The 19,265-nt window shown below is 47.3% G+C and overlaps 1 protein-coding gene across 3 annotated transcripts; it reads left to right on the forward strand.

The window, feature by feature from the left end:
- Positions 1-2,990: 2,990 nt before the first annotated feature.
- On the forward strand, positions 2,991-15,836 carry LOC120655349 (F-box protein At5g49610-like). 3 transcript variants are annotated; one of them, XM_039933106.1, is made up of 5 exons: positions 2,991-5,461; positions 5,584-5,854; positions 7,230-7,320; positions 10,082-10,260; positions 12,371-15,836. In XM_039933106.1, the coding sequence occupies exon 1, from the start codon at positions 3,047-3,049 to the stop codon at positions 4,289-4,291; it is 1,245 nt and encodes a 414-aa protein (XP_039789040.1). In that variant the 5' UTR covers positions 2,991-3,046; the 3' UTR covers positions 4,292-5,461; positions 5,584-5,854; positions 7,230-7,320; positions 10,082-10,260; positions 12,371-15,836. The 3 variants fall into 3 exon arrangements, with proteins under 3 accessions (XP_039789040.1, XP_039789039.1, XP_039789041.1); XM_039933105.1 differs by having other exon boundaries at positions 5,584-7,320; XM_039933107.1 differs by lacking the exon at positions 7,230-7,320.
- The last annotated feature ends 3,429 nt before the right edge of the window (positions 15,837-19,265 follow it).

Raw genomic sequence — 19,265 nt, forward strand, 5'->3', positions numbered from 1 at the left:
AAAATAAGAAGGTGCGGGGAATTTAAAAGCATGATAGAATTCTAATAAACAATATACCATCGATTCATCAGAGTCCGCAGTCCAGAAGGCTCAAACTATGGGAAATCGAACTTGTCCTAGAAGTCAACCTCGATGAGCTTCTTGATCACCAGGAACGTATTATTCTGGGCGCTCATCTTGTTGTTCATAATTGATACAGTAATATTACACCCAAATCACCTTCACAATATGGTAGAAATTTAGCTCCCAGACATACCAATCAGATTTTGCCATATACATAGAACTTTCCAAGGCCCTAACATCCTTCAGCCTTCACCAAAGTGCACAAGTGCCTTGAGACTGTTCACTACTCACCAGAACATGTCCTCCTTGGCCCTAATGTGCCTGCAAGAATTAACAAGTACATCAATAATTAATAATCAGCCATTAACCAATAATATGGAACAATTAAAATCTAAAATCAACCCAGAACAGAAAATTCCACACAATTGATAATCCCGGACCAAGAACTTAGCAAAAATCTTAAATCAAGTTATTACTAATTAACCTGCCAATTCCAATAACACTAGGAAAAATGAATCAAATCAAGAACAGGGAAAAGCTCTTGGAAACAAAAAAAAATGATAGAAGAGAAAATTCACCTAGTGAAAATTATCAGATGGTGCTGACCCTTTGCCAAGAACAGGGAAAAGCTCTTGGAAACAATAAAAATGATAGAAGCCAAAATTCACCTAGTGAAAATTATCAGATGGTGCTGACCCTTTGCCTAGAACGTACGACGACAGTAAGGGCATGTTTGATATGGGGCAAAAGGCCTTGGCCGAGCCCGCACCGTGCAGGTCACTGTGTTTGATTTCATTTGCCCTGTTCCCCAGCCTGGCTTTGTGGATGCAAAACACACACACACTCTCTCTCTCTTGGCTCTGGCTGCACGCTCGAGGGTTTCGTTCCTCCTCAGCCTGGCTCTGGCCGCGCGCGCTCGGGCGAATCTCGAGCGTCGGCGGGAGCTCGGGCGGGCCCGCGCGGGAAGAGGGAAACTTCCGCGCGCTTCTTGCCCGCCATGGCCTTCTTAACCCCCCTCCTCCCTCTCAGTTCTCCTCCTCCCTCTCAGTTCTCCTCCTCCCCTCCACACTCCACTCCCGTAGAGGTGCCGTCGATGAGGTAAGCTTTGCTGCCGGCGCGTTGTTGGGGTTCCCCAGGCTTCCTCTCCATTCCCCCCGTGTGGATCTGCGTCCCGGCGGCGCGGCTGTCTCGCGGGCTCCGGCTAGGCAGTCTTCTTCCTCCGCTTCTTCTCCGGTGAGGCGGTGTTGCTGTTCGTGGATCTGCCGGCTCTTGTGCTTCCCCGTCTAGATCTGCTACCTCCTCCCCACCTCCATCCGATTTGAGCAGCATCTGCACCCCCTCCAGCTCACCCGAGGTGAAATCCATATTTTTCCCCATTTCTTCGGTTCACAGTTCACTGTTGGCTCAGATCTATGAGTTGTTTGATGCTGTTTCATTTTGTGATGATAAATCCTGGCCGTATTAGTTCATGCTTAGTTGTTCTTGTACATGGTACCATGTTGATTTGTTTCATCTTGTTACTGTTGTTGCCTGTGATCATATTTTGTTCGGTTTGTGAGATGAATAGTCGATGATGACTAGCTTATGTGCACTGGGAGGCATTTTTAGTAATGCAGCTGTGCCTTTACTCATTTGTTAATGCTTACACTTTACATTCAGAGGCCAGCCAGGGTCTACTTTGATTGCTTATACATCTGTGAATGCATGTAGATGGATGCAAATGCACAGCATGCGGTGATGGCTAGGCAAGCAGCTGGGATGGTTGCTGTGATGGTTTGTTTTGTGGTCAATAGGCTTAGAAGGATTAGAGGAGAAGAGACAATTCCTTATGGCCCTAGGACTCATGCTGAGAGGCATAGACAGAGCACACTCCAGATGATGTACAATTTCAATGATCTTGAATGCATTGCCATGTTGCGCATGAAAAGCAAGTCTATTTTGACTCACTGAATGTGGGCTGAACTCTATTTATCCTACCTAATGTATTGTAATGCAGCCTCTGTTGGCTAGCTGATATGAACAACTGTTACATTTGATGATCTGAGGCATTTCTGTTGTTGTTTTGAAATGGCCGATGATGCAAAATTTAGAACTGATGTGCATTGATGTTTCCTATTAGCTGAGGCCATTATTTTAGAACTGAACAAAACATTTTATCATGTCTTGCTATTCATTTCTGTTGAACTGCCATAGTTTGCTCTTCAATTCAGTTGGAGTTGATACTGGTTGGGGTTGGGCTAGGCTTGAATCAAACACAATCTCATTGTGGTAGTTGATGGCGGTTGGGGTTTGGGCCAGGCTGGGTGCTTAGAATCAAACACAAAAAAGGTTGGACTAGGCTCTGCTGATTCAACACAATCAAACAACCCCTCTTGGGCCATCGCAGCCAGGCCACGGCTGACCTGGGCCTGGCTCGCCGGCCAGGCCTGCCAGATGAAAGAAATCAAACACGCCCTAAATGGGCATTCCCGTCTCGCATGGTAGGGTGATGACGCCGACAACTGAAAAATGTGTCGGTAACACAGAAAACAAATCAGGGCAAACTTTTAAGAACAAATTTTGAATAGTTGTGTGCATGTGTCCAGAAGCTTGATGCTTGATCCACCTGGTTGAAAACCGATCCAGAAAATCTTCTGGTTGAATAATTGTGAGAACATGTTCAGAGTTCAGATTATAGAATTTTCATGTGGTTAGAAAGACGCTAGAGTTCGGACAACTTCCGAAAATTTTCTAGTTCAGTTTACTCGCACAACTACGTCAATTGATTCGAATTTGAAGTTTGAAGTAAAATTTTTACAGGTGGAATTCTAAGTCAAATTTTACAAGGTAATCGAGCACATCATAAAAGTAAAAAAAAATCCTATAGATCGGCGCATAAAACGATCTAATACGACACCAACAGGGCCCGCTTCCGCAAGAAACCCCAAACCCTAAACGGGAAGCGAGCGACTCAGGACAGATCCCGTAGTGCGGTGCGGGGGCCATGCGGACAACCTCCAGAGCGAGAAGGTCGCGGAGCCCCTGCTCTGCCGCCCCGGCCCTCCCGGAGGAGCTCGTCGTGTGGGAGATCCTCATCCGCCTGCCGGCGAAGGCGCTCCTCCGCTGCCGCGCGGTCTGCCGTTCCTGGCGCCGCCTCACCTCCGGCGCCGATTTCCTCCTCGCCCGCCACCAGCGCCAACCGTCGCTCCCGCTCTTCGTCTCCAGCGGCCAGATCCTCTTCGTCTCCATCGGCCAGATCCGCGCCTCCGGCAACGTCCCCGGCTCCACCCTCGACGCCTTCGACCTCCGGGCAGGCCCCGCTGCCGCCGAGCGTCGTCCTGCTATCCTCCGTTTCACAGATTGCAGTCCCTACCTTGAGTTCAAGGTCTACGCCTCCTGCAACGGGCTGCTCCTGCTCTCCATCTGGAATCACCGCTTCTACTACATCTGCAACCCGGCCACGTGCCAGTGGAAGGCGCTACCGAGCCTCCTCGGCGCCAAGGTCGCGGCGCTGTACCCGCACAGCTCGTCTGGCGAGTACCGCGTCTTCTACACGAAGCAGACAAAGCCGGATGTGGATGCTGCCTACTATTTCCTCACCTTAGGCTCCGTTGCAGAGCCAAGGTGCGTTGGTCTGCCTGCCGCTGCAGCCTCGGCGTCCATCAAGAAGTACATCGCAGCTGGGTTGCTCTTTGGCAGTGAGCGCCCGTCTGTCTATGTCTTGCTCCATAGCTGCCTGCATTGGATCCTCTACAGCTCACAGTTAGAGGAAAATGCTCTGATTGTTTTCGACACGGTTGCTGAATCTTTTAGGGGCATGAGTCCTCCTTCTGAGAATCGGCCGTTTCGGCATTTGCTAGAGATGAATGGTACGCTCGGCTTCAGCCATATCGATGAGAGCAAGATGCTGGTGAAATTATGGGTGCTACAGGACTATGAGAGGGAGGTCTGGTCATTCAAGTATCAGATTGAACTCCCAATGCTGGAACTGAGGAGGAGTATTGATAAGAATTGCAGTTTGAAGGTACAGGTTGTATCGGAGAAAGGAGATGTGCTGGTCTCCTGTTCCTGTTTCTGTCATCTGTTTCACTGTGACAGCATGGGCAAGTTGCTGCAAAAGTTCCGACGGCGTCGTGTGTTTTCAAGGCCTATTGGACATTGGTTCAAAGAAAGCCTTGTCAGACATGCATTCATACAGGGGCAAGATGGTGATCATGTGGTTCTGCCACCTTTCTTTCAAGGTTTCTAGTTTGGTTAGTTGTTGTTGATGGTTTTGATATCTGTGGCTTACACTCTTTAAGCAACTGGGCTATGCAGAACAATTTTTGTTAGGGATTTTGAACTCAGTGTCTTGCTTTTCAGCAATGTACTGCATATTCAGTCATCGTGCCACACTAATGATAGATACAACAACAACAACAACAACAACAATAACATAGCATTTTGTCCCAAGCGAGTTGGGGTAGGCTAGAGATGAAACCCTAAACACTAATGATAGATAGTAGATAAATTTATGTTCATAGGCTCTTTGTTCCATTTCTCAATTTATCATTTATATGTAGCTGCTCCCACATAACATATGTGGAAATAGAAAACTTTGTAGAACAAGTATAATAGTATATGGGTTCATCAACTGCTGCACAATGCAGCCCTCTCTTAAACTTGGATGATGCCTGCCATATATGTTAGTAGTGGCAGTATTCTCCTGCAAAGACCAGGGCATTTGAAGTCCAGAACCAAATGGAAGTAGGTAAGACCAGATCTGGCAGTGAGGACAAATAACTAGCCTTTAGCGGACGGCTGGTGACATTGCTAATTTACTACAGTATACAAATACCTTTCAGGTAGTTAATAATGTATAAAAAAACTAAATATGGAGAGGCAGTGCCATGGCGTTGTAGAGGCCAAAGTTTAGACTTTCTGTGGATGTTAAGGAAAGAAGTTTTGTTTACAAAGGGTGCTTAGCCTGAAAAGAACTGGAAAGTTGGAAAAAACTGAAGTGTAGTTTTTGCACACAAACATATAACATCGATCTTGTGTCCAGTAATAAGCTATATGTGGGGTGTTACCGGCACGTTGTATTAAGGCAATTTCAGAGGGTTACTTGCACATATAACATCATGCTTTCAGGCTACTAGGGAAAAGAAACTGCAGGCTACCTGCCCTGTAATGGCATTTGCATTCTGGATGACAGCATTGCTTCTCTAATCATGATGTTACGAAAGTGACAGAATGTTCCCCAGTCTACTATTGGAAGCTGAAGCATGACAAAGGGAGGAAATGGTGGCAGAAGCTGCTAGCTGCATTTATACTTGATGTGGACTGCGGAACGTGGGTTTGCAGTGTGGCAACTATGGTATTTTATTTATATGTGCACTGATGCTGATGGTGAAACTTTGCAAACATTTGCAATACTGTGGTTAGTCAGATGCTCAGGGCCTCAGATTCTGCTAGTTATGTACAATCTGTCTGAATGTGCTTCTTTAGCTAGTGGATTATCAATGAATTGTGCACTGGTTAATTTCTGAACACTTTTTACAGGGATGTGCACTGGTGACAATTCAAAGACCAAGGCATGGGGAGTTACTTGCAGTGGGCAGACTCTTATGTTACTACTATCTAGAAAAAAGCATGCTATGAGCCTCTTATAGCCAAAAGCTGGACATTTTGGAAAGCAAGATGATGCTTGTCATCACCATGAAGGTACCAAGGAACTATGGAGTGGTCGAATGGCTGCGCGAAATTTTGTTATTTTCTCAAGGTGGAAGCTTTGTGAATGGCCGATGTAGTGCATGCGATGGGGAAAAACAAGGTAATCTCTGGAATGGGAACTCATGATCCTACTACCTCACTTCTTTCAGTTTCCTTTTTCCTGTTTTTTTTCTTTAGAAAAGTTGTTTAGACTTTAGATATATGGTTTTGTTTTCAGCATACTGATTATTTAGAATTGAAGCCCTTGCCAGCATGTCCAAAACCTGAGACTGCATCAGAGAAGGTAGATAAGTAGATAACGCAAATGCAATAGTGCATATGACGAGGGTTCAACTACCCCGATATGTATAGTTTGGTTTCCCAGAACTTCTTGGTAACTGGTTGGTAAATTAAAGCGGAGGTAACGGGTTCAGTTCTCATCAGATTAAAATTGTATCCAATTTGTTCAGAATAACAGACTCTACCTTGAAGTAACATACCAGCATCTTGTTCAGTACGTCCGAAATTTGTTCAGAATAACAGATTCTAACTCGAAATAACATACTAGCATCTCGTTCAGTATGTCTGAAAACGCGTGAGAAAGGAAAGGAAATGGAAATAGCAGCAATCCGAGAGACTTGCTGAAATATCTGCTTGGAACAAATGATCATGAGGAAAAGGTGGATGCTGAATGCAGGATGATCCGTGAAGTGAGGAAGACCAAGAAACATGGACATAGCTTATAATAAATATTGAGTTGCATACACCGACCAGCTTAACCCAAAAGTTTAAGCTGATGGGGAGAGGTGGGCAATTCACTTATATTCCAACACTCCCCCTCACGTGGAGGCTCCCTTAGGCCTCAGACGTGGAATAGGAGCGAGCAGCAATTATTTTATTTAATTGCGCTAACTAGGATTCGAATTCGAGACCTCTGGCTCTAATACCATATTGAGTTGCATACGCCGACCAGTTCAACACAAAAGCTTAAGTTGATGTGAAGAGGTGGGCAATTCACTTATATTCCAACACTCCCCCTCACGTGGAGGCTCCCTTAGGCCTCAGACGTGGAATAGGAGCGAGCAGCAATTATTTTATTTAATTGCGCTAACTAGGATTCGAACTCGAGACCTCTGGCTCTGATACCATATTGAGTTGCATGCACTGACCAGTTTAACCCAAAAGCTTAAGCTGATGGGGAGAGGTGGGCAATTCACTTATATTCTAACAATAAATAATAATTCATACGCAGCATCTGTAACTGTACTGATTGAAGCAAAATTTGGCTTGTGAGTTGGGAGCTGTCTGTTCTCAACAAAGATCTGTTTAAGGTGCATATGAACTGATGTACTCAACAGTCAACACAACCTTTTCTCTTCCTTTAGGATGTTTTTAGTAACGTTGACAATCTCAATAGGATGTCTTCCTTTTGGCATGTTATGCAGAACGATCATCAATAGTGTGCTGAACATAACATGCTCTGTTTTCTCTGTTAGCCATATTCAGTCCTTTGCCTCAGAATGGCCTCTGAGATCGTTGGATCTTTCCTAACTAATTTCAGTTCTTCAGGAAGCATCATGCAGGCAGGTACCATTTTCTGTCCTTTTGATGTGAGCTGAGGTCTTACTGCCATACACTACATGCTAGTATTTCCTTGATTGAAATGCTTTTTTAGTCAAAAAGTGCTTACTTGTCATAGAGTTGTATTACCGCACACCAATTAGTTCAATACTTGCATTGAAAATTTCATTAGTTCCATCCTTGAGTGAACATTTGTTGTTTTATTGATGAGATTAACTCCTGAGAGAATCTTAGTCTTGATCAAATCACACACACAAATCTTCAAGTACGGATGGGGACAGTCTGAGCTGCGTCCCATCCCTCACTTGAGAACTCCCCCCCCCCCCCCAATGACTCTATTCACAATATTAGTGGCGGATTCTATTCACAATAGGCTATAGCTATTGGCCTATTGCAAAATCCGCGATGTTCAGTGCATAAATAAGTAGTAGGGAGGTAACATGGAGAAAGAGGAGGAAGGAGAGGGAGAGAATGGGAGGAATGAGTGAGATAAATTTACATTTTATTTCTTTTAGGCAGTCTATAAAATTATGGATATTGATATTTCGTTTCTTATAGATGGTTCATAAAATTATGGGTGCTTTTACTATGGATCACTATACGAAGCACCTTTATAATGGTTGACGTAGGTTAATTGGAATATTCTAGTCGAAACAGATTGCTTTTGGAGCACTTTGTAGTCGCCCCAAGATCCAAGATCCGATAGCTGCCGGAGCGCCACTGGTGATTGGCCAAGCCGCTAGTGGCACTCGACCCATGGAGCGCAGGCTGATGGAGGGGACTGCAGGATCAGTAGGCGGCGCCGGCCCCATCTTCCTGGATTAGCTTGTGTGGGTGATCCTTGTCCGCCTACCAGCGAAGGCGCTCCTCCGACCTCCGCTGCCAGGCACCTACCGCTCCTGGTGCCACCACACCACCATCGCTGACTTCCTCCTCGCCCACCACAGGCGCTAGCCAATGCTCCGAATTGTCTGTGTACATGGTGTAACACCCTGGTGTTAATCTTGTGCTTTAATTGCTAATCATGGTCACAAGCTTTGTCATTAGCGTTAATCACATGCTTAGTTTCATTTCAACCTTGGCTGAGCTTTGATCCTTATTTTCGCCCAAATTCAAGACTCAAATCAATTTTTGCCCAATACCAATGTTGTAGATCTTTTCTTCCTCTACAACTTTTGTTTTGGCCAAATTTCAAGTTCCTATGTGGAAAATTTAGTTTTGGGTGCTCAAAAATCGAATCTGTTTTTGCCCCAAAATTTGGTGGTACCGGTATTGGAAACCGGTGGTACCGGTTTTTGCCCCTGTTTCACCTACTCCGGCGCCCATGCCGGCGACTGTGCCGCTGGTGACGCCACGCGTTGCCCATCGCGGCGAACTTCGACTGTCGCGCAGCCGCTTTTATCCTCTCGCGAAACCCTAGAGTCTTTCCCCTTCTTTTCTTCCTCGTCGCGCTCGGGTAGAGCTGAGCTCGGGCCGAGCAGAGCCACCGCCGGCGCCGCTCTGGCCGTCCTCCTTCGCCCCGCTTCAATCCCTCGCGTCCAGAGCTGCTCCACTTCGCCCTCCACCTCCACAGTGCCTCCCCAAGTTTCGGCCGACCTCTTTCCACCCGGAATCGGCTCCCCCGACGCCGTCCACCATTGAAGCCTCACCGGAGCTCCGCTGGCATCATCGTCGATTCCTATCGTCCCTGGCCGCCAATCGTTGATTCCTCCTGCACCCACCTCCGCAACCTCGTCCCGCACCTTCGCCGTCCCTCCTCCTCCGCAATCGGCCATTCTCGGGCCACCGGAGCTGCTGCTCCTCCCGAAGCTCCGCAATCGACGTCGACGACCCTCCCCAGACCTTCCCTGAGCGAAATCGATCCCGAAGTGACCTTCCCCATAGCGCTGTGAAGCTCACCGACCTTCTCCCCACCGCCCATGGCCGTCGGAGCACCGCCGCCGCCATTCCCCATCTCCGCCGGCCCCTGTTCCTCGCCGTCGTCCCCCGTCCGGCCGCCCCCAACCCCATCCAAGCCCACCAACGGGTAGAGCTCGACCTCCTCTAACTCCTCCTCCACCTTCCCCTCGCTGCCGGCGACCGGAGCCGCCGGAATCCGGCCGGCCAGCCGGCCAGCCCCGCCCTCCCCTGTTCCATCCCCTGTTCTGCCGCCCAAAACTGGTCCTACCGGATTTGGTTAACCGGTGCCACCAGTTTTCAATTGAACCCATTTCAGTTTTATGTGCTGATCTTGTAAAATTCATAGAAAATTGTAGAAAATGCTAAAATTGCAAAACCAGTTTTGTTAGCTTCATCATTTTATGCTCTATATGATAGAACCATAAAATTTGTTGTTTGGCAACCTTTTCTTTACAATTTTAATTATGCAAGATAAATGTGTTTGTAGCTTGTTAATTGCATAACTGGAGTTAGGAGAATGCTAAAAATATAAAACCAATTGGGCTAGCTTTGTTTTATTATGTATTGCTTAGAAAAAATATTAAACCTGCTGTTTGGTTAATCGTTCTGTGATGTAATGACTTAATCGTGTTTGATGCTTGTTTAAGCTAGATCTTAACATGTTTAACATGTTGTTTGCTTAATCTTCCTAAGTGTGTTCAGTAGTCTTCCTTTATGGGAGACACTTCAGGCTAAAATGAGTTTGAAATCTGAACCCACACATCAGCACCCATGCTTTTGCGACCTTATGCTTGCTTGTATGCCTTTTAATTGCATTGTGTGATGTTTTCCTTAAGTTCCTGCTTTTGCATCGTTGCATATCATTTAGGTACGTAAGATGTACAATGCACGGATGTGAAGCACGTGATGACAGAACCGAACCCCAAGACAGCATGGTGAATGTATCGAGAAGATGGAAGGACTGTCTGGAGTACATCCTTGGACTGGAGATGATGTCAAGCCGGTATAAGACTGCAAGCTAACTAATTGACTTTGTGTCAACCTCAGGTAAGCCCCAGAGCATAACCCTTAATTTCAGTATTCAATGTTTATCTAAGTATCTGTGCATTTACGTTTCTAGGAGTTGTATGAAACCCTAGTATGCATGTCTCTCCCTAGGTACCTATGAATCTATACTACTATGTAGGTGTCGTTAGAAATGCCTTTCTAAGCAGGAACTCGGTAGAAATCGAGTGATTCCTGTCACTCGCGAGATATAGGTCTTGTTACTGTAACACCCCTGTGTTAATCGTACTCGCTAACCACGTGTTTAATCGCTAATCCTGTCTTAAGCGCATCATTAGCGATAACCGAGTCCGCGTTTTAATCTTTGTCTTAGCCATTTTCGATCTCATTTTTCTCACCGATCCGAGTTCCAAATCAACTTTCGCCCGAAACGAAAGTTGTTGATCTTTTAATCCTCTACAACTTTTATTTTGGCCAAATTTCAAGTTGTTATATGAAATTTGGAGTTTTATTTGGTCAAAATCAAGTCAAATTCATTGAACCGGGGCACTGTTCCTCACTGTGCTCGGTACTGTGACGCCCATACCGGCGTCGGCATTTGGACGCCGGCGAGCCTCCACACGTCGAGTATCCGGCGAACCTCACCGTCCGCGCGCCACTCTTCTCCTCGCTAGGCCGAGAAGCTTCAAGTTCAATCCATTCCGTTCCCCTTCCTCGCACCGCAGCGGAGCCGTGCAACCCTAGCACCGCCGCTCGCCGCGCTGGCGTTCGCGCCGACCATCCATCGTCACCGTGCCCCGATTCCTCGCGCCAGAGTCTCCCACACCTCACCCCGCACCTCTGCAGCACCTTCCCGACCTCGATGGGGCCGTCACCAGGCTGAAATTGAGCTGCCACCGCCGCCGCCATCGCCGTCCACCGCCGGAGCTTCGCCTCTCCGTCGAGCCCCCTCTTCCGGACCTCCTCCGCTCAAAATCGAGCCACGGTGAGCTCGGCTTCACCCTACTCGCCCTTCCCGACCCCTTCCCCAATCGATTTCGGCGCCGCCGCGCCGCCGCGGACACGCCGCCCGCCGCGCGCGCACGCTGCCAGCCCTCTCTGCGCCAGCTCGCGGGTCGCCGCCGCGCGCCCTAGGTCCGCCTGGACCCCCTGGCCGTCGCCCGCCCCGCCTCCGCCGCTGGCCGGCCCTGACCGCTAGTCGCGCTGCGCGCGTGCCCCCCTGCGCCGCCGCGGGCGCCGACCCCGCCGGGCTGCCTGGGCCGCGGGCGGGCCAGGCCGCGCCGCGGGCGAGCCGCGGGTGGGCCAAGACGCCGCCGCCGCCGCGGTGCAGGCCGCCTTGCCGGCCACGGCCTCGGCACGGGGCAGAGCAGAGGAGAGGGGGGATGGGGGCAGCTGGGCCGGCGCCCACTGCCATGTGGGGCCCGGCTGTCAGCGCCCCCCTTTATCTTTTATGTTTCCAATTTTATTTCTTTATTTTCGGCTGAAAGTTCATAATTGTGTAATAAATGGCAGAAAAATCCTAAAAATGCAAACCCAATTTTGTTAGGTTTCTAAAATCAAAAGCTTCTGAGGAAAAATACTTGTGCCTATGAATTGTCACTTTTGCCCCTGATGAAAATTCAGTTTGTGTTTAAGCTAGTTTAATTATTACCGGTTGTTCCATTGCTCAAAAATTTATGAAATTTATTCAGTATGTTACTCCTTGCATGTATAGTCCATTGTAAAAGTTTCAGATGCATGGCCTATGTGCTTGGTTGTGGATCTATTGTTGTTTAATTTCTATTCTAGGATTAAAAGGAATACTCTCGATCGTCGTTAAATGTTGGAAAAATTTGGGTGGCATGCTTTACTATTTTCACGTTACGCTGATTAATTTTGTTGATAGATCATGTATGCAAGTTAGATTTTTACTTTTATATTGCCCTAGCTATGCTCTTTTCCTTATTAATGTTGTTAGTTAATTGTTTCATGCATGTGTAACTTCAGCAAAGCTAGTTTTTGTTTCACTTCATGCTGCCCTAAGCAAGTTTAGTAGTTATTATTTTGAAGGAAACACTTCAGGCTAAAATGAGTTGATCTTTGCATCGCATCATAAGCATTCATGCATCGCACCGTGTCCTAACTGTTGCATGTCATATTTTTATTCGTGTAGACGCCGCGAACGAAGTCGCCTGCGAGCTGATTGCTGAGCCGGTCCAGGAGCCACGAGTAGAAGAGCAGCAGGAGGACGCCATTGAGCACGCTCCAGAAGACCTCGTTAACCCCGCTGACCTGCAAGGCAAGCCCCGGAGCATAACCATAATTTAAATTATTCAGTGTTTATTTAAGTATTTGTGCATTTAAGTTTTAGGAGTTATATGAAACCCTAGTATGCATGTTCTCTCTAGGTACCTGTGAGTCCATACTAGTGTGCAAGTATCGTTAGCAATGTTTTGCTAAGTGGGATCTCGGTAGAAGTCGAGTGATTACTGTCACTCGCGAGTTTTAGGATCTTGATTCCTTAGTTATGGCTTTGAAATGAATTGTTGAGTAAAGAGAAATGAAGACCGGGCGGAAATGAGTTGGATTAATGGTATGGAATGGATGAAAAGAAATCTCCGCCTGTGTCAATTGTGGACCGTTCCGTTGTTGGCAGTGTTGACCGAGTTTGAACAGTACTAACCACATGCCGGAAGTAGGAGGTAGTCGAAACCGGTAAGCTAATTACTGGATTTGCAACGATACTTTGAATCGCGACCTGCTACTCTGGGAGTGGAATGATGGCGGGTGTTGGATAGTATGTCGCCTCCGGGTTCTCAAGGAGTTCGCCGTGAGGGACCCTTCACCCGGGTTTTGGCAGGCGTGATTCAGACGTCGGGGTGATGATGGGAACAGTTGACGTGTGTGGCCCGACGGGGTTTACGCGTGTCGTGTGAGTTAGGTCCACCTTGCAAGGTTAAATCAGATCGATTCGCCGTCTCTCTCGGTTAAGAGAACCTTGGTCACTTTGTCGCATCGTAGTAAGAAAGTGGAATGAAGGAGGAATGGAAAAGATTGGTTTGTGAGTTACTGAAGAATAATCTGCTCCACCATGTGTGCTCTAGATGTTTAGGCGAATTTAGTTAATACTCGATGTACTAAATGGAGCTAAAATATTGAAAGTAAGGATTCACTTCTAGCAGCCTTTCAGCAAAAAGAACTCCAGAGCCAAAAAGCTTTGCATGTCTAGGTAATGGGCTAAGTATACCCAAAGTCGGGTAAGCCTTGCTGAGTATTAGTATACTCAGGGTTGTTGTTGAACCCTTTTAAGCAGGTTGTGTCCCCGCTGACTTCGAGGAGGTCTGCGCGTCCTGGATTGGACATCCGCTTCCTCCTGGGTAGACTGTCGAGTGGGCCCCGTCTTCCCCGTGAAGATCGGGCAGGTTGGCATCACATCGGTGGGCAGGATGTGGAGCTCACCTTGTATCGTCGTTGTGGTTATCGTATTGTATTTCGAACTCAGTTTTAAACTTCCGCTGTGCTTTTGAACTCTGTCGTTTGTATTCGAACCTTTTATGTAAAACTTGTGTTGTAAATTAATTTGAAGATCTCTGTATGCTGGTATCACCTGTGCTCATCTTCGTACGGGTCTAAGTGCAATTGTGATCCTGGAGTATAGTAGTTTAATCGGGATTTTACCCGACAGCCTGTCAGGTTACACCGTTTTAAGTGCACAGTAACTTGATTAAGTATTGAGATGATGGTTAGTGCATTTGAGCCGGTTTAATTTGGACGGTGCTGCTACAGTTACTTATGGAAATGTTGCTGGAGAATGAATCAATGAGGAAAGAAAATGGAGACCTCGCGGAGATGAATTTGGTTATGGATATGAAATGAATGGAAAGTGAGCCTCTGCCTGTGTCGATTGAGGACCGTAGCGTTGTTGGCATTGTTGATCGAGGATTGAACAGTACTAACCGCATGCCGGAAGTAGCAGGCAGTCGAAACCGGTAAGCTGTGTACTGCTTTACAACGATACTTTGAATTTCGACCTGCTACGCTGGGCATGGGAGTTGGCGGGTGTTGGATAGGATGCCGCCTTCGGGTTCTCTGGGAGTTAACCGTGAGGGTCCCATCACCTGGGTTTTAGCAGGCGTCGTTCAGATATCGTGGTAATGATGGAAACAGTTGACATGTGTGGTCCAGTGTGGCTTGCATATGTCGTGTGAGTTAGGTCCACCTTGCAAGGTTAAATCGGATCGATTCGCCGTGACTCGCGGATATGAGAGCTTGGTCACTGTGTCACATCGTAGTAAGAATTGGAATGAGAATGAAAGGATGGTGATATGAATGTGATGATGTTATGGTTAGAAGCTTAATGTTGTTCACCATGATTGCTCTAGATGTTGGTGCAAACCTAGTTGGTATTGGTATAATAAATTTGTGCTAAAATACTAAAAGTAAGGATCCACTATTAGTAGGTTTTCAGCAAAATAACCCCAGAGCCAAAAAGTTTTACATGTCTAGGAGTCGGCTAAGTATATACCAATAGTCGGGTAAGTCTTGCTGAGTATTAGTATACTCAGGGTTTGTTGTTACCCTGTTTTTAAGTGTAGCTACTACTGGTTGGAGCTAACAAGGATTCACATCGGTGGGCTCGATGTGACATCCTCACATCTTCGTAGATACCGTTGTTTTCAAACTGATCTTTTATTTAAATTCCGCTGCATGTTGAACTCTCATAATTACTTTAAACTTTTTTGTAAAGCTCTAATTTATATTTTAAATTTGAAAACCTTTGTCTGCTTGTAATCATCTGCGCTCGTCGTCGTGCGAGACTTCCAGTGTTTTTTATCCTTAACGCAACAGGCTGTCAGATTACATCATTTTAAGTGCGCGATAACTTGATTAACGCTTAAGATGATAGTTAGCACACTTAAGCCGATTTAATTTGGGCGGTTCTGTCACACATGGCATCATTGATGGCGCTAGGGACTTCATCGACACAGCGAATAGAGCCCATGTGCCGCTCACCTAGGGGCGCTTGCTGCGGGAAACCCCTGGGCTGTCGCAGCGGCATCATGGGTCGACGCCGCGCAGTAGGGTGGGCGGAGGGGGATGGAGGGGCGATGGGGAGGGAGGGAGACAATCAACTAGAGATCAGAGATGGCAGTGAGGGGATGGCTGCACAATCCCTCCTGCCCTCTCTGCTGAAGTGCCCCAGATACCGCGTTTCACCTTCTGGCAGAATGCCAATTTACGAGAAGAGTGTGGAGCCTAGTTGCGTGCGTCGTGGCACAGCCTACTTTGTGCCCGCAATGCTGGAGGTCGAGTGAGGACACCCTACAATGGTGGACTAACATCACATAAGGCGAACACGTTCCACAGAAAGCGATGTGATTCTTTCCCTCTCCCTGTTGGTAATCTAGGAGATTTGGTGTGAGAGAAACGCCAGAATTTTCAGAAAGCAGGAAATGTCAGCCCCAGGACTTTTCTCCAAAGTAAAGAACGAGGCAGCAGCTTGGCTCTCGCTGGAGCCAAAGATTTGGAGTCACTTATACAGAGAGTAATCCATTTTTTACATTTCCTTTCCGGTTAGGCGGCTGTACTCTCCTTTATCAATGAAATCGGCACAATCTCGTGCCCGTTCGTTCAAAAAAGAGAGGTGGCAGTGAGGCAAGTAATCAGCTGGGGCAAACAATTAGCCTACGGTGCATAGCTAATGACAGGAGTAGAGTGTATAAGAATAACTGGTGCGTTTTGAGAGGATTTGTGGCGATTAATTGTATTGTAGCCATCCTTCTAGTTGCAATACTGTTGGTGATTTATCTACTGAATTTGTTCTGTAAGTTTTGAAGCTGACTTCCTGTGTATTGAAGCACTTATGGTTTCCAAGCTCTGAAACTGAAGCACGGCCACCTGGGAATGGTAGCAAAAACGAAGATGAATAACGGGATCTTTAGTCATTGCAGTTGTGTGCGTGGTACTGGTACATGTTTTTGCCTATATATAGTGCCGGGCTGCCGGCACCACTGATCCATGAGCAACATGTAGTCATGCGAGGCTGTGACCTATCGGCAGGTATGTTGCTACCATGAGCCTGACAGCAGGAAGCTCTGGGCTATTTGGACAGCAAGACGATACTCGTTCCGATATGGTGAAGCTACCGAAGAACTGGGTGGTATACCAAGCTGGAGATCACCACTGTTCGGTTCTCAGTAGATTCAGCTTTTCGCCCCCAATTTCGTTTGGGAATCACGAACAGATCCTACCTCCAAACAACATGTCTCGTTCAGTTTTTTCTGAAAACGCGAAAGAAAGAAAGAAAACGGAAAAGAAGAATACTCCAGCAATGATTAGACAGTGCTGCAACACTTGCAGGGAGCAAACTGAAGCATGAACAGATAGCAAATGATCCATCAGCAGCGTGTGTGACAACAGTACTGATTGCAGCAAAATTCTGTCTCCGTGAACTGAAGCCTGCTCTTTGCAGTACTGATTGACGCAGGTACTTGTCAGGTTGCATAGACCTGGACTCGTGCCTCTGCAGTTTGACCGTCAACGGCGGCGAAGGGCCGGAGTGAGCAGTGGGCGGCTGACGCCGGCGACCGTGAAATGAGAGCCATCGCGCCTGCCGGCCATACAGCTCTGGAGTCTCCGGTGGACTCCATTATGATACACCTTTCTATCCCAGTCGTCAGTCGTCGCCGTCCTGCTCCCAGGCGGGCCCCACTCGCCCACTACCACTACCACACCGAAGAAAATAGGCGTTGCCGTGCCTGTCGTCGTCTCCGTCCGCCATCACATTGCTTTGAAGTTGCCCGCCATGTTTGCTGAGCTTTTTTTTTTCTTCTATCGTGTGGCAGGAGGAAAGCCTTGCTGCATAATTGCATTCCATTTGGCCTTTCGCCATTTGCTTAGTGGAATCGGTTTTAGGGGTCTTTCCTAGTCGAAGGCTAAAACAAACCAGAGGTCAACGGCCATGTTCCTTAGATTTTATTTTAGAATTGTGCTACGTGTTGTGACATGTGCTTGAAAAGAGGCTTTTGATGGCGCTTCTACTGCCAATCAAAAGTGTTTAGTCTTCACACATCTTTATTAATGTTACGAAGGAATTAAGAATTAGTGATCAATTCTGTAATTAAGTAATTAGATTAATGACATTATTATGATGTCACTAGGAAGTTACTATTCATGAAGAGGTCATCCCAAAGGGACATGTCCCTTGGGCCCTTGTTTTTTAGTCTTGTATATAAGCAACAATCAATCAATGGAAATACACATCCATTCACTCTACAACACGTTATCAGTCACTTTGCCGACCACTGAGCGCAAGAACATTAGACGCCGTCGAACTCGCCGAGTTCCAGAGGCCGAACGGGCTCTCGTTTCCTGGGCCACGATGCACTGCAAACAAGAACTCCCCGAGAACACGGCAACAATGTGAAAACAAGGACTCGGAGTTCTTCAACAGAAGAGAAAGAAGAAGAAGCCAAAGGCCTCACGAATCGTTGAACTCGACGAGAATCTTACAACGAGAACGAGGCTTATTCAACGAGTAAGAATTAAACCTAGTAAATTACGTTTCTTTGAATTGGGCACTGGATTTCTTGCCTTTCCGCTTGGTGACTGCCGAGAATGGATGCCTCGCCATCCGACTCCTCGACATCGACGAGGAACCCTGCTCGACTGCCGGCCTCGCGCACCAAGCAGCCCATGCATGGCCGCCATTGGTGGCGGCGCCCACCCTCTACCACCATCAGTGGCGGCGTCCTCGGCACCGCCCATCCCCACAACGGCAGCGCGGCGACAACACCAACAACGGCTATCTCGGTGCCCCCGCCCCGGCCTTCGACTTCTCTGTCCCCGCGCTGGAGCCGTTGACGGTGGCGGGGAACGGCCGCCCCGGACTCCTTCCGGAGCACCCACTATCAGGGCGGCCCACAGCATATGGCGGCGCTCGCCAGCGGCGGCGCACGCTGGCGGCGACCGACCCACGCGGCGCTGGCTCTTCCCAAGGGGCCGGCGGCGGCGCTAGGGCCTGGAGATGGCGACGGCCCTCCATGGTTGCCGAACGGACGCGTCGCTGGCAGCGTCAATCGGCGCACAGAGGGCGGGCGGCGGCCCCAGGGCGAAGGGGCAACAGTGGCGCCCATCAGCGGCGGCACACACCGGTGGCATCCAGGGGCGGCGGCGGCCCCCAAGAGGCGGCAGCAGTTCCCCACCAGAGATCCGACGGCGGTGGTTCAAGGGGCAGGAGCGAGTCCCTAACCACAACCCCATGCCCTCCTTTTTCTTGGGCCAAACCGGGTCATTTTTAGGACTCGATGGCCAGCAAGCCAAGTTAGGCCGGCCAAACAGCCTCCACTCCATTGAAAACATTCAAAAAGGCCCCAGGCACTAGTTGATCTTGATTCAACTAGTTAGTCATGGATCTGATTGGTAGAGTTTTTACTCCTACATGGTTTGTTTCTAAGACCATAAATTTATTCATGTCTAAATATACATAGTTTGTCAATTTATTGTTTAGCAATTAATTTTAAATTGCAACAAAACTGGATTCTCTTAATTAATTAATAGTTAATTAAGATTGGATAAATTTAGGCTCATGTGAGCCTAAATCCGAAAAGGGCAAAATGGCAATCGAACCATTTTTGCTAGGAGGGCTAACACAGGAAGTGGTTTTTTTTTGCTTTGATCATGCGTGATTTTGCATAAATTATGCCACTACCCAACTATAGCACTTCATGCTTTGTTGTTGCTTGGATATTGTCATTATAATATATATTGTGGTTTGATTATATTATATTACAATGCCATCTTGATTCTATTATATTTTTGGAATATGTGGTGCACCCAATCTCCCTTTGCACCACATACATATTACATTTGTGACTGCAATAACTATTTTTGGCTATGTTGGTGCACCCAAATCCCTATTTTGCACCAACATATATGTTACATTTGTAATTTTATAATAGAATCGGGGTATTTTGGTGCACCTAAAACACATTTTTGCACCACATACAAGTTAAACTGCTAGTAACTTAGTTGCAATTTAACTAAGACATGAATATCATTAAAGATTA

Source organism: Panicum virgatum, chromosome 1N, assembly GCF_016808335.1.
Source record: "Panicum virgatum strain AP13 chromosome 1N, P.virgatum_v5, whole genome shotgun sequence".
In the NCBI taxonomy this organism is placed as follows: Eukaryota; Viridiplantae; Streptophyta; class Magnoliopsida; order Poales; family Poaceae; genus Panicum; species Panicum virgatum.